Source organism: Antechinus flavipes, chromosome 1, assembly GCF_016432865.1.
Source record: "Antechinus flavipes isolate AdamAnt ecotype Samford, QLD, Australia chromosome 1, AdamAnt_v2, whole genome shotgun sequence".
Lineage (NCBI taxonomy): Eukaryota > Metazoa > Chordata > Mammalia > Dasyuromorphia > Dasyuridae > Antechinus > Antechinus flavipes.
Window position 1 is genome coordinate 558668446 of NC_067398.1, and position 13990 is coordinate 558682435.

The following is a 13990-nucleotide window of genomic DNA, read 5'->3' on the forward strand; positions in this document are numbered from 1 at the left end:
AGAATAGGGCCTTAGCATTCAGCAGGAGCTTAATAAATGTTTATTGAATGAATGCCTAGAATACTTTCTCCTCATCTTTACCATTTAAAAAGTTTCCTTCAAATTTCAGATATGATCTTCCTTGGAGGAAATGACTTTCCACTGAATTACCTTCTAATTTCTGTGTCTACATGCATCTCACACACAGATACAATTTCCCTTTCGTGTATCATCAGCATCCAACTACAATGTCTGGAATGTAGTAGGTATTTAATAAATACTTGATTGATTTTAGTACTAATGTTTAAAATTTAACAGAAGTTCTTATGAAGTCCTAAATGTAACAAAATGACCAAAAGGCAGAAAGGAGAATAAGTCAACATTGAGTGCAAAAGTACCTAATGTTGGAGAAACAGAAATCAACCCAATAATCCACAAGCCCAATAATTAGCTTGGAAATGGAATAAAACAAACCTTCTGAAAGACAGCTTAAAACACATTAACTTTTGTTAGCATTCAGGTATTTGTGAGCTCTACAAACTATTAATAGTGAATTTAATTACTTCTCAAAGAGCTTAATTTCTTATATAATTGAGTACATTTCCCAGGGTGCAATATGCCACACACAAGAGATAAGCATTTCTCCCATCTAAAATCTCTCTCTCTCTTTTCCCTGAAATAATCATCAAGAAATCCAATCTCCTCATCAAAACAGGGCTAAAGAAATTAAGAAAATTCAAATATTTAGGGAATTTTTTTCAGTAGGTTAAAAAATATTCCAGGCAACTAGCTAGCATGGTCCTGTGCTGGAAAAGGTGGTTAAACAATACTGTTCTGGAGATCTGATTCTATAACATAATTATTGTAAGGAAATCATGATAAGAATTTCTCAATGCAGATTGGCAAATGCTCTATCACTAGAGTCTTCGGAAGTTGTCAGATATAACAAAAGGTTAAATGACTTGTTCAAGGTCATACATTTGGGTAATGTGTCATATTCAGCACTTAAATCCATATTTTCTGAACTTGGAAGCCAGTTTTCTACCTAATGCTGCCCCTAGATTTACTACTTTTTAAAATTTTAAAGTTCTAAAACTTGATTTTCAAAGAAAATCATAAAAAAAATTTTAAAACATACAGTTTCTTTATTAAGATGCCAGCTTAAATAATTATTGTCAATTCCAAAAACTAGAGACCTAGATAACAGCCCCACAATAATGAGTCTTCAAAGAAACTGTGATTATTCCTACTTAGTTCAGTATTTTATAAAATTAAACAGTTCATCTTCCAACTCCATCCTGCAGACAGATATCAGAATTTGGCAAGAAGCAAGAAGGTGGAAGTCCATGGCTTTGGATAACAAAGTCTAGCTTCTATCTGCCTTTCTTCATCTTGGCTACCTTCTCTTTGCGTTTCTTCACATGCTTGGGGATTTTGTTTTTTCTCTTTTCTCTCTGGGCCTCTTTGACCATCTTCTTTCTTTCCTGTAAAAGCCATTTAAAATTGGTTTCAAAGAAGTTTCCCTAATAAAAATTCTTATTTATTAAAGACTTACAAATTATATCCCTCCAAATTATACCTCCTCACAAAAATTCAAAGTTGCAAAACAATAAAATATATTTTTCATTTTGGTAACGTGCATGATTAACAAGTAGAGGTTTTCAAACAAGTGGTATATCATACTTTATGATGTCTATGAGCCCTCTTTAAGTAATGCCCAGGTATGTCCAGGCCAAAAAGGAATCTATAAATAATATTGACATCTAAAGCAAAATCCACGTTTATGAACTAGAACAAGGGTAACTATTTGTCAAGGGTTTCAATTCAATTCAACAAATATTTTCAAAGCATCCATGATAACTGATCAGAATTCTGCTCTAGGTGCTGGAAGAGCCCTCTCTCCTAGAGCTTGCAGTCTACTAAGGGACTAATGCACAAGGTAAATAATTACAATGCACAATATTCCATGTTCAGTGAAACAGAAGCAGCATGTGATATCTGAAAGGGGAAAAAAGGCAATCTCACAAACTCATCAGAAAGCCTAAATACCAAATCATGTCACATTGTCACATCAAGGTAGGACCAATGGCATTAAGTTTTATAAATGGAGAAAATGACAGGGTTTGTCCAAGGGCTTACAGCTGATAAGTATTATGGCCAAGATTTGCACCCAGGTTTCTTGACTCATAGGGCTTTTTCATTTATACCTTGTAGTCTGACCTGAACCCATTGCTCAAATCAAAAAAACTGCAGACCTGTAGAGAGAAGCCACAAACTGACCTTTTTGTCCATTTCCAGGTCAGTGGAATGCCTCCTGGGATGGGGCTGATCTCCATGCCCTTCAGAATCAGGGTCTTCAGAACTACTAGCATCATCTGAATCAGAATCCAACTCCTCCTTGCTTTGATTTTCCAGCAGTGCAGGGACCTTGATGGTATCACAGAATCAAGTTATACTAAGCCAGATTTTTCCATATTTACACCAGAGATGTGTTGGTGTAAAAGAAACTACAGAATTAAAAACAAATATGCTTTGAAAATTTGGACTTCTTTTGTCTTCATTTCAATTCTGAAAAATGGAAATCTGGGACAGAGATTTGGCACTCTTTTCTAGATTGTCACTCTAGAAAAATTCTTTTCCAGATTCTCCGTTTAGAAAACACTCTAGAAAAACACTCTTTTCTCATTTTCCAGTCTAAAAAAGGCACTCTTTTCTGAATTCTCAGTCTGGAAAAGGAACTCTAGAAAGCATTCTTTTCTGGATGCTTGTTCTAGGAAAGCACCATTTTCCAGGTTCTCAGTCCAGAAAGCACTTTAAAAAGCACTTTTTTTCTAGATTCTGGATTCTTACTCTAGTAAAACACTCTTTTTTTTGAATCCTCAGGCTAAAGCACTCTTTTCTAGATTCTGGGTGAGAACAATCCAGCACACACTTACTGAGAACCAATGGAAAAGGGAGACTGCTGGCTGTGGGCAGTTACAGAAGAGTAGAGTTTTTGATTTGGCATCCCAGGCCAAAGAGGAGAACCGAAGAAAGACCTGAGTATAGAGACAGCACCATCACCCCTAACCCCAGGACTAGAAGTGATTACACTAACAAGCTCTTATTTAAAAAAAAAAAAAAATGATTGGGCAAAGGAGAAAGACCCTAACCATAGAAAGGTATTATGGGATTAAGGAAGACAGGAGTTCATCTTCAGAGGAGAATTCATAGAAGAACTTTTAAAAGATTTTAAATATCAAATGAGAGATTGAGGAAAAAAATGAAAGAACAATCCAAAAAAAAAAAAAAAAAAAACAAGCTTATGTAAAGAAAGTCAATCAACTAAAAAAGGAAGAAGAAAATGACTTCTTGAAAACTAGAACTGGGTAAAAGGAAGTCAACAAAGTTATAAGAAACCAAGAAATAATAAAACAAAATATAAAGACTGAAAAAATAGAAGAGAATGTGAGATATCTCATAAGAAAAAAATAGATCTGGAAAACAAATCAAGAAGAAAAAACATAATAACTGTACTATCTGAAATCTTTGACCAAAAGAATACTCTTTATATAATACAAAAAATAATTAAATAAAATTGTCCTGAAGTGTTTGACAAGAGGGGAAAGTAGAAATAGAAAAAATTTACCAATCACCAACTAAAACAGATACTATGAAAAAATCCTCCAGGAACATCATAGCTAAATTCTGAAACCTCCAGATCAAGGAAGAAATATTACAAACAACAAGGAAAAAAAAATTCAAATACAATGGAGCTAAAATTAGAATCACACAAGACATAGCAGTAGCTACATTAAGAGACTGTATATCTTGGAACATCATATATTGAAAAATAAAAGAACTAGGATTGCAACCAAAAATATCATACCCAGCAAAATTAAGTACAATCCTGAACAAAAACAAAACAAAAAGACATTCAATGAATTATCACTTTTAGGCTTTTGTTGCAAAAACTTCTGAACTTAATAGAAAATTTGACATATAAGATCTAAGAAAAATAATTAGATAAACATTAACAATTAAGAGAATGGGATAAAGAGGAAAGAGTCAAAGGACAGAATTAAGGTAGGATCCTTGAGGGGTAGGAGAAATGGTAACAGCAAAGCAAGGTAGTGGGTAGAAGTATAGAAGTCAGTAGGGATGGGAAACAGATATACACAGACATAATAATAATGATCAGAAATAGAATTTATTAGAAAAAGATCAGGGTAGTAAGTTAAAATAAATTCAGTCAAAAGAGAAAAATTAGGGAAACTATACTATATGTCAGCCATATTAATATTGCTTTAGATTATTTAAAACAACTAGATAGAAAAAAGATTGGAATATTGCTGTGGTGTAGAAAATCATGAATTGGTAGAGTTAGAAAAAGATGTAAAGACTTGGACCTAAGAGGATGATGTTATCCACTTTCAGAGAAAGAGGGGATATAAGCACAGTACAATCTTACATAGATGTATATGAATATATATATATATATGCATGTGTATGTATGTACTACATGGGTACGTGTGTATATACACATATGTATATATACATACACCTATCTCTCTAATTAACTCTGTATGTATGTAGATGCATAGATAGATCTGTATTTAACTGTAGCTTGCTTTGGGGAAGGGGATTGGGGAGGGAAGAAGAAATGGAAAAAACCAAGATAAGATCAAAATGGGTCCATGACCTAGGCATAAAGTCTAGGATTATAAATAAATTAGAGGAACATAGAATAATTTATCTCTCAGACTTGTGGAGGAGAAAGAAATTTGTGACCAAAGATGAACTAGAGACCATTACTGATCACAACATAGAAAATTTTGATTACATCAAATTAAAAAGCCTTTGTACAAACAAAACTAATGCAAACAAGATTAGAAGGGAAGCAACAAACTGGGAAAACATCTTCACAGTTAAAGGTTCTGATAAAGGCCTCATTTCCAAAATATATAGAGAACTGACTCAAATTTATAAGAAATCAAGCCATTCTCCAATTGATAAATGGTCAAAGGATATGAACAGACAATTTTCAGAGGATGAAATTGAAACTATTACCACTCATATGAAAGAGTGTTCCAAATCATTATTGATCAGAGAAATGCAAATTAAGACAACTCTGAGATACCACTACACACCTGTCAGATTGGCTAAGATGACAGGAAAAAATAATGACGAATGTTGGAGGGGATGCAGGAAAACTGGGACACTAATGCATTGTTGGTGGAGTTGTGAACGAATCCAACCATTCTGGAGAGCAATCTGGAATTATGCCCAAAAAATTATCAAATTGTGCACACCCTTTGATCCAGCAGTGTTTCTATTGGGCTTATATCCCAAAGAAATACTAAAGAAGGGAAAGGGACCTGTATGTGCCAAAATGTTTGTAGCAGCCCTATTTGTAGTGGCTAGAAACTGGAAAATGAATGGATGCCCATCAACTGGAGAATGGCTGGGTAAATTGTGTTATATGAATGTTATGGAATATTATTGTTCTGTAAGAAATGACCAGCAGGATGAATACAGAGAGGCTTGGAGAGACTTACATGAACTGATGTTAAGTGAGATGAGCAGAACCAGGAGATCATTATACACTTCGACAACGATATTGTATGAGGACATATTTTGATGGAAGTGGATTTCTTTGACAAAGAGACCTAACTGAGTTTCAATTGATAAATGACGGACAAAAGCAGCTATACCCGAAGAAAGAACACTGGGAAACGAATGTGAACTATCTGCATTTTTGTTTTTCTTCCCGGGTTATTTATACCTTCTGAATCCAATTCTCCCTATGCAACAAGAGAACTGTTCGGTTCTGCAAACATATATTGTATCTAGGATATACTGCAACATATCCAACATATAAAGGACTGCTTGCCATCTAGGGGAGGAGGTGGAGGGAGGAAGGGGAAAAAAAAATCGAAACAGAAACAAGTACAAGGGATAATGTTGTAAAAAAAAATTACCCTGGCATGGATTCTGTCAATATAAAGTAATTATTAAATAAAAATTAAAAAAAAAACAACACACACACACAAAAAAAAAAAGAAATGGAAAAAAATTAAAGATAATAACACAAAAAATGCACAGCAAAGAATGAAAGAAAAGATGGACAATAATGAATATAATGTGTATCATATGCTTTCTTGAAAAAGAAATTTATTATTTCATATTTTGAGTCCTCTCACATTTTGCTGTGTACATGACTTTTTTTCTTTTTTGTATTTAAATTTTAAATACATTAAAAAAAAACCCAATGAGGTGACTATTGTATTGAAGAAATACTTAACAAATTACTTCTAGAATCTCTAAGTATTTGTAAGCATTAGTATTAGAAGATACTAAATTCAGACAACCTGAAGATTTCCATGGACTATCAGTGGTCACTAAGCTATCCTTGGATAGTAATTATCTTTAGATGGAGGTTGCAAATGCAACCATCCCTCAGAAATATAGAAGAATAAAGAAACAGTCTTCAAAAAAATATAAATCTGAGGAAGATGAAGGCATCTTCAAAAAGCAGGCATTAATTTAAGTCAAAAAAGTTTTACTTCTTGTGAAAATAATTCTACACATATTTGGGGCTGACGAAAAGAAGGCAATATCAAAATCAAATCTTTTTTTTTTTTTTTCTTGCTGAGGCAATTGGGATTAAGTGACTTGCCTAGGGTCACACAGCTAAAACATGTTAAGTATCTGAGACCAGATTTGAATTCAGGTTCCTAACTTCAGGGCTGGTGTTTTATCCACTGCACTACCTAACTGCCCCTCAAATCATTTTTTAAAAGAAACAATTCATTACATGAGCAAGTTTAACATTATCATTAATATTTCCTTTTGTTTTTTTAATATATAAAAGAAAAACTGTAAGAGCACTTTCTGACCATGAAAGAACTGATGGGCAAAATACTTTAGCAGTTTCTCCTAACATAGAACAAAATTAACATGCTTTGGAATGTAAAGCCTATATTTGCTAGAGAGCCAGCTCTTTGCGGCCTCAGAATGCAGCACCCTGGAATCTCTCATTCACTTTTTTCCACACTAAAAGAAAAAACAGCAACATCTTGTTAGATTTTCAGGAAGGAAATCCTGCAATGTCCATGGTAAACCTCTAATTAAGGAGATAAAAGGACATCTGGACCACCTTTACTCTATACTGAAATACACAAATTACAATGACTTAATCTCAGCCCTCCTAAGAGCAAAACCAAGCCAAGGGCACCATTTTCCATGGGAAGGAGAAGAGGCTCCCCCTGAACAATACAGAACCACCCACACCCTCTGTGGGCAAGCTCACACCTGTCCACACTGGCAAACGTGTCCTAGATGGAGTCTATAGACATCCACAATCCCTTAACATTAACAAACTTTAAAATCTGCTTTGACACTAAAAGATGATCAATAATACCTCAAGGACTCAGAATTTTCTCACCAGTGTGAGGTTCCTTGCATCCTCGTAGCCTCTCCCAGCTTTAGCAAACAGTCTTGGCAAACTGACATGGCTACAAAACTTCACCATTCTGTACTCACTTTCTGGGAAGTGATGAGCCTCTCCAATTGGTCAGCCTCACCAGTTTTTCATCTACTACTATAGCCTTTGAGATCCCAAAGTCTGCCTCTTCCTGCTCCCCAAATCCCTCTTTACTATTAAGACATCATAGAGAGGACTTTAGGGGAAAAACAATCTATAAAGTTAATTGCCACCACTAATTCCATTTCACAGAAAAGGAAATAGCAGCACAAAAAGTAATGCCTCACAAAACAATTCATGGACAGAGAAATTACAAAACCAGGAATCCCCACATTTCAAGTACTAAGAGAAATTTTAATATCAGAAAATGTAACAGATATTTTTGGTTTCAGGAAAGAAAAATCTGGAGGCTTAGAAAGTACTTCTACTTTTAAATTTCCTCTGCAATGTGGTTTTCTAATTACTACATTGACTAATTCTAATAACACACATCTGTATAGTGTTTTATACACTTCAAAGGACTTTCACATATATAAAGAGCAGTATATATAGTCTTACCTTCTGAACTCCTGATAAGTCTTTCTTCAGTCCTGTCACAGTCTGATATAAAATCTGGCACAAGAGGAAAAAAGCAATAGAAATTCAATATGGAAAAAAGCTAAGGTAAATCAATAGAAGCATAAAAACCAGTTATCTCCTTCAAAACATTAGCTAAACCAGTGATGTCAAACTCTAAACAGAAATGGGGACCACTATATCTTACATAAGGATCCTTATAAGCTGCATATTGACCTAGAAAACCACATATTAACATTATGTGCTATTGTATTTTTATTTATTTTGTTAAATATTTCTCAATTATATTTAATATATTTAGGGTAGCTGCCATATGGATTTGACACCTCTGCTCTAAACCATGGAAGTAAAAACATTTATCTATCCCAATTAATAAACTTACCCTATTTCTTTCAAATCAACCAATCAATAAGTATTTATGAAGCACCTATGTGAAAGGTATCATGAATTAATATTATGAAGTAGTATAAAATAGGTTAAATGATAACTTGAATGTAGGCAGAGAAAATATTTCTCAAATACACAAATAACACGAATCTGGGAAGAATAGCAAATGTACTCAATGCAAGAATCTAAATCCAAAAGAACCGCAATAATTTGAAACTGTTGGCTAAAGCTAACATGAAACTTAATAGTGATAAATGTAAAGTTCTACCCTTAGATGAGGAAAAAACAACAAACAAATAGAGGATTTGAAAATTATGGCTAGAAAACATTTCATATTATAAAAGACCTATGGATTTTAGGAGACTGCAGGCCTCATATGAATTAGCAATGAAGGGGCAGCAGAAATGTAATAACAATGTCTTTAGCGAAGGAGATTATTTATGCCCCACCATATTCTTTCTTGGCCAGATCATAGCTAAAGTATCATGCCTAGATTTGATGTTATATTTTATAAAAAACAGCCTAGTAAATCAGGAAAGAAATCCAAATGGAAAAAGGATTAAAAATCTCACCACAAGAATAGCTGAAAAGAATTGAAAAAGAAGACTTGAAAGAAATAGCAATAGTCTTCAAACAAATGAAAGATAGTGTGAATAAGGAATTAGATCTGTTAATACCTGGAAGGCAAAACTAGACCAACTGCTAAAAGCTACAGAAAAGCAGCTTCTGGCTCAACATAAGGAAAAATTTCTTAACACTTAGGGTTATTTAAATATGATGCCTAGAGGGTAACTTCAACTTTGATGACTATTTGTCAGGGATATGGAAAGGATTCCTGATTCCTGTCCCCAATGAACTGGAATCCTATTCTTCCTAATAATAATCTCTACCCCTCAAGGAATTTACAATAGTTGATTATATAAGATTAACATGCATGGAAAATATGAGGAACAGACATTTCCTCCATAAATAAACAGAATTTATAACATAAAATTAAATGCCAAATTGGGATTTAACCTTATTGCTCTTTCCAGAACCTTTTTTCTTCCAAATTACAAAATATTCATAGATCATTATTGTATCCTAAGTACATGGAGAGGAAAGGACTACAATGCAATAATACAACAATGTAGTGCTTTCCCTTATAAAATTTGTAACTGGAAGAAAAGAGGTAAGCAAGAACAAATGGATTCATTACCAAACTCAGTAAAAGAACATTAAAGAGAAAGGTTTTATTGTTACAGATTCTGTAGAAGTCAGACTACTCTCTCTGTGTCTACTAAGGCATCTTGTATATGTCTTACTACAACAGAAAGTATATAACAGAAATGTTAAACTCGATCCTGATATTGATGTTATAGTCCTGGAATTCTAGGTCCCTTTTTTGTGAGTTCCCATCTTATCTACTTACATTATCCTGCTGTATATTCAAAGCCATATCTTCCTCCTTTATCTTCATCATTAAATCCACATCCCTCTCATAATTTTTAACTTCATTCAAAGTTCTAGGAATATAAGCTCGTTTAAATACCTGGTCACAGTAAAAGAGAAAACAAAACCACGAATTAGCTATTCATCACAGAGTGATCTTAACTATAAAATCTAGTACCTTTGTTCATTAAGCTACATTATGTCAGTGTTTCAGTCTGGCATAAGTATATGTCATTCTCTTTTTAGGCAAACAGAGTTTACTTCCAATACTTCCACAGTGCTAAAAGTTTACTAAAAGAAAAAAGTAGGGTTAAATAATTATTCTAAAGTTGCACGTATTCTAACATCCATTATTCAAATGGAAATTCACAAATTCTAAATTCACATTTGTAATAGGAAACATTCACTCTCCCCAACCCTAATCATTCACCCCTAATAATCTATTTATTATTTGCCATCTCCAAAGCTTGCTACCGGAAATAGCATATTCAGCTTATACAGCCCAGCACATTAAAAATGGACTGTTTTAAGTTTACACAGTACTTTAAATGAAAAATAAACATTACTTTTTGAGTTTTCAAATTTGAAAATTCAAAGTACAACCTTTATCTGCTAAGTTTATATATCCTAAATAATGAAAATTATTTCAAATCTAAATTATTTTCTAAGGCAAAGACAAGATAAATCAAAAAGCATACTTCTTCATCCACATGATCTTGATTGGATCTTTGTTCTTCTGTCCTTTGGGCTGCTATTTCCATGGCCTTTCAAAATATAAGAAAACATTACTTTTCTTTGTACTTCAACTTGCTAATTCCAAAAACATTTCCCTCTTCATTCTTTTTTCCCTCTGAATCAGGAGCCAAACACTTAAAAAAAAAAAAAAAAAATCCTTTACCCTTCTGAGTCAAAGGATTTAGTGACCCCTAGCGGTAGTGTACAGTTCTGCCATTCAGAATGATTAATATTACTAATATTAACTCAGTATACAAAGTGGCAAATGAAACTTCCCTTTCAGTTCTATCTGCCTAAATGATCAGTAAATAGATCTCTCTAATAGCTTTTTGGTAGAATCTCTGGGGTTCTCTAGGTATACCATCATATCATCTGCAAAGAGTGATAGTTTTGTTTCCTCATTGCCTACTCTAATTCCTTTACTCTCTTTCTCGACTTATTGCCAAGGCTAGTATTTCTAACACAATATTGAACACTAATGGTGATAGTGGGCAACCTTGTTTCACTCCTGATCTTACTGGGAAAGGTTCCAGTTTTCCCCTATTGCATATGATGTTTACTGACGGTTTTAAATATATGCTCCTGACTATTTTAAGGAAAAGTCCATTTACTCCTATGCTCTCAAGTGTTTTTATTAGGAATGGATGTTGGATTTTATCAAATGCTTTTTCAGCATCTATTGAGATGATCATATGGTTTTTGTTTGTTTGGTTATTGATATAGTCGATTATGCTAATAGTTTTCCTAATATTGAACCAGCCCTGCATTCCTGGTATAAATCCTACTTGGTCATAGTATGTTATCCTGGGGATGATTTTCTGCAATCTTTTTGCTAATATTTTATTTAAGATTTTAGCATCAATATTCATTAGGGAGATTGGTCTATAATTTTCTTTCTCTGTTTTCAGCCTACCTGGTTTAGGTATCAGTACCATGTCTGTGTCATAAAAGGAGTTGGATAGGATTCCTTTAATCCCTATTTTTTCAAATAGTTTTATAGCATTGGAGTTAATTGTTCTTTAAATGTTTGGTAGAATTCACATGTAAATCCGTCTGGTCCTGGGGATTTTTTCTTAGGGAGTTGGTTAATAGCTTGTTCTATTTCTTTTTCTGAGATGGGACTGTTTAGGATATTTACTTCTTCCTCTGTTAGGTTGGGCAAGCTATATTTTTTATATTTATTCTTCCATTTCATTTAAGTTGCCGAATTTATTAGCATAAAGTTGGGCAAAGTAACTCCTAATAATTGCTCTAATTTCCTCTTCGTTAGTGGCTAGTTCTCCCTTTTCATTTTTAAGACTAACAATTCGATTTTCCTCTTTCCTTTTTTAAAATCAGTTTTACTAAGGGTTTGTCTATTTTGTTGGTTTTTTTCATACAACCAACTCTTAGTTTTATTAATGAATTCAATAGTTTTTTACTTTCAATTTTATTGATCTCTCCTTTTATTTTTAGAATTTCAAATTTAGTGTTTGACTGGGGGTTTTTAATTTGTTCCTTTTCTACCATTTTTAGTTGCAAGCCCAATTCACTGACCTTCTCTTTCTCTATTTTATGCAAGTAGGCCTCTAGAGATATGAAATTTCCCCTTATTACTGCTGTGGCTGCATCCCAAAAATTTTGTTATGATGTCTCATTATTGTTGTTTTCTTGCGTGAAGTTATTAATTATGTCTATGATTTGCTGTTTCACCCAATCATTCTTTAGTATGAGATTATTTAGTTTCCAATTATTTTTTGGTCTACTTTCCCCTGGCTTTCTGTTGAATGTAATTTTGATTGCATCATGGTCTGAAAAGGATGCATTTACTATTTCTGCCTTACTGCATTTGAGTTTGAGGTTTTTATGTCCTAATGTATGGTCAATTTTTGTATAGGTTCCATGAACTACTGAAAAGAAAGTGTACTCCTTTCTGTCCCCATTTAGTTTTCTCCAGAGATCTATCATATCTAACTTTTCTAGTATTCTATTTACCTCTTTGACTTCTTTCTTATTTGTTTTGTGGTTTGATTTATCTAATTCTGATAGTGCAAGAAAATTTATTATCTCCCACTATTATAGTTTTGCTGTCTATTTCTTCTTGCAGCTCTCTTAATTTCTCTTTTAAGAATTTAGATGCTACACCACTTGGTGCATATATGTTTAATATTGCTATTGCTTCATTATCTATGCTACCCTTTAGTAAACAGATCTCTCAAACTCACTGGCTATGATACAAAATATCTTGGTTTCCCTGTATATGAAATTGAGTTTGACAATGCTTGGAAATTACATCTAGATGATGGAAATAACCGTTTCAAAGTTATCACAATATACATGTTTCTTTTTACATATGGTTACTCATTTCTGAAATTATTTACAGTTTTTTTCAAAAATGAAGGAATTAAATATGTACAGATCATTGGCTATTCAGTGAGTATTAGGCAAATTCGAACTTTTTTTTCTTTTTTTGCCTCTATAAATTTTCTGAAACTTACCTTTAAGAGGTAATCATCCATGTTGTCTTTTGTGATAGAAGGATCTGTGATAAATTCAAAGAGCTCCCGTACAGTCATCACAGCAACACCGTGTTTTAAAAAAAAATCTTTGGGAAGATTTAAAAAAAAATTAGTGTTTCAGAAGAAACAAAGACACAAGTTACTTTACCAATTCACTATGGCAATGTGAACAACCTCCCAGAAAAATAAACTTAAGTAACATCTCCCAAAACATTGTTTTTCCCTCTAACAGTGCTAAAGTTTTATGTCAATGCTCATGAAACAGCTAGAGCTTCCAAAGGGGAACCAGGAAAATACAAAGTTACAATTTGCACTTACCATTGACATTGGCACAGTCTTTCCTTAGGAATTCCAAGGCATGTGGGTGATCATGCTCCACAGACTGAGACACGTCAATAATGTATACATTTCCATTACAGTACCTTGTGGATCAAAGGATTCAGTCAGACAAAGCAATAATGTGACTCTTCTAGCTGCTCTTTTCTATCTGCATCCCTCTTGATACAAAAATGCTGTTTAATATGATGATTCCCAAATCTACAAATCTAGCACTAATCTGTCTTCTGAATTTCAAATCCACCCTGTCAAGCTGCCTCCTTGACATCTCTATAGAGATGTCCAATCAGAATTTCAAATACATATTCCAAACTAAACTCATCTCTTCCAATCTCAGTCTGAGATTAACAATTAACATTAACAAATAAATTAATCCAGATTTAAAGTCATACTAGGCTCAACCATTCCTCTTCTCTATCACCTCTTTTATGCTCTCAATTTCCAAGAACTATCAATTCTACCTCCACAACAACTGTTATATACACACTTCTCTTCACTCACATCAACATCGCCAATCTAAATGAACATCTCTGATCTTTCTCTGGTCTACTGCACAAGTCCCAAATGATCATAATTTCTCCCT

The 13990-nt window shown here is 33.5% G+C and overlaps 1 protein-coding gene across 1 annotated transcript in view; it reads right to left on the reverse strand.

Moving 5' to 3' along the window:
* Positions 1-1104: 1104 nt before the first annotated feature.
* RIOK1 (RIO kinase 1) overlaps positions 1105-13990 on the reverse strand; it is a 34769-nt gene continuing 21883 nt past the window's right edge. Inside the window, exons 11-17 of the mRNA XM_051970731.1 lie at positions 13390-13493; positions 13051-13157; positions 10537-10602; positions 9819-9938; positions 8003-8056; positions 2260-2406; positions 1105-1463 (exon numbers count right to left, since the gene is read on the reverse strand). Of these exons, the coding sequence (XP_051826691.1) occupies positions 1353-1463; positions 2260-2406; positions 8003-8056; positions 9819-9938; positions 10537-10602; positions 13051-13157; positions 13390-13493 (709 nt within the window). The 3' untranslated portion in view covers positions 1105-1352. The remainder of the gene's footprint in view (positions 1464-2259; positions 2407-8002; positions 8057-9818; positions 9939-10536; positions 10603-13050; positions 13158-13389; positions 13494-13990) is intronic.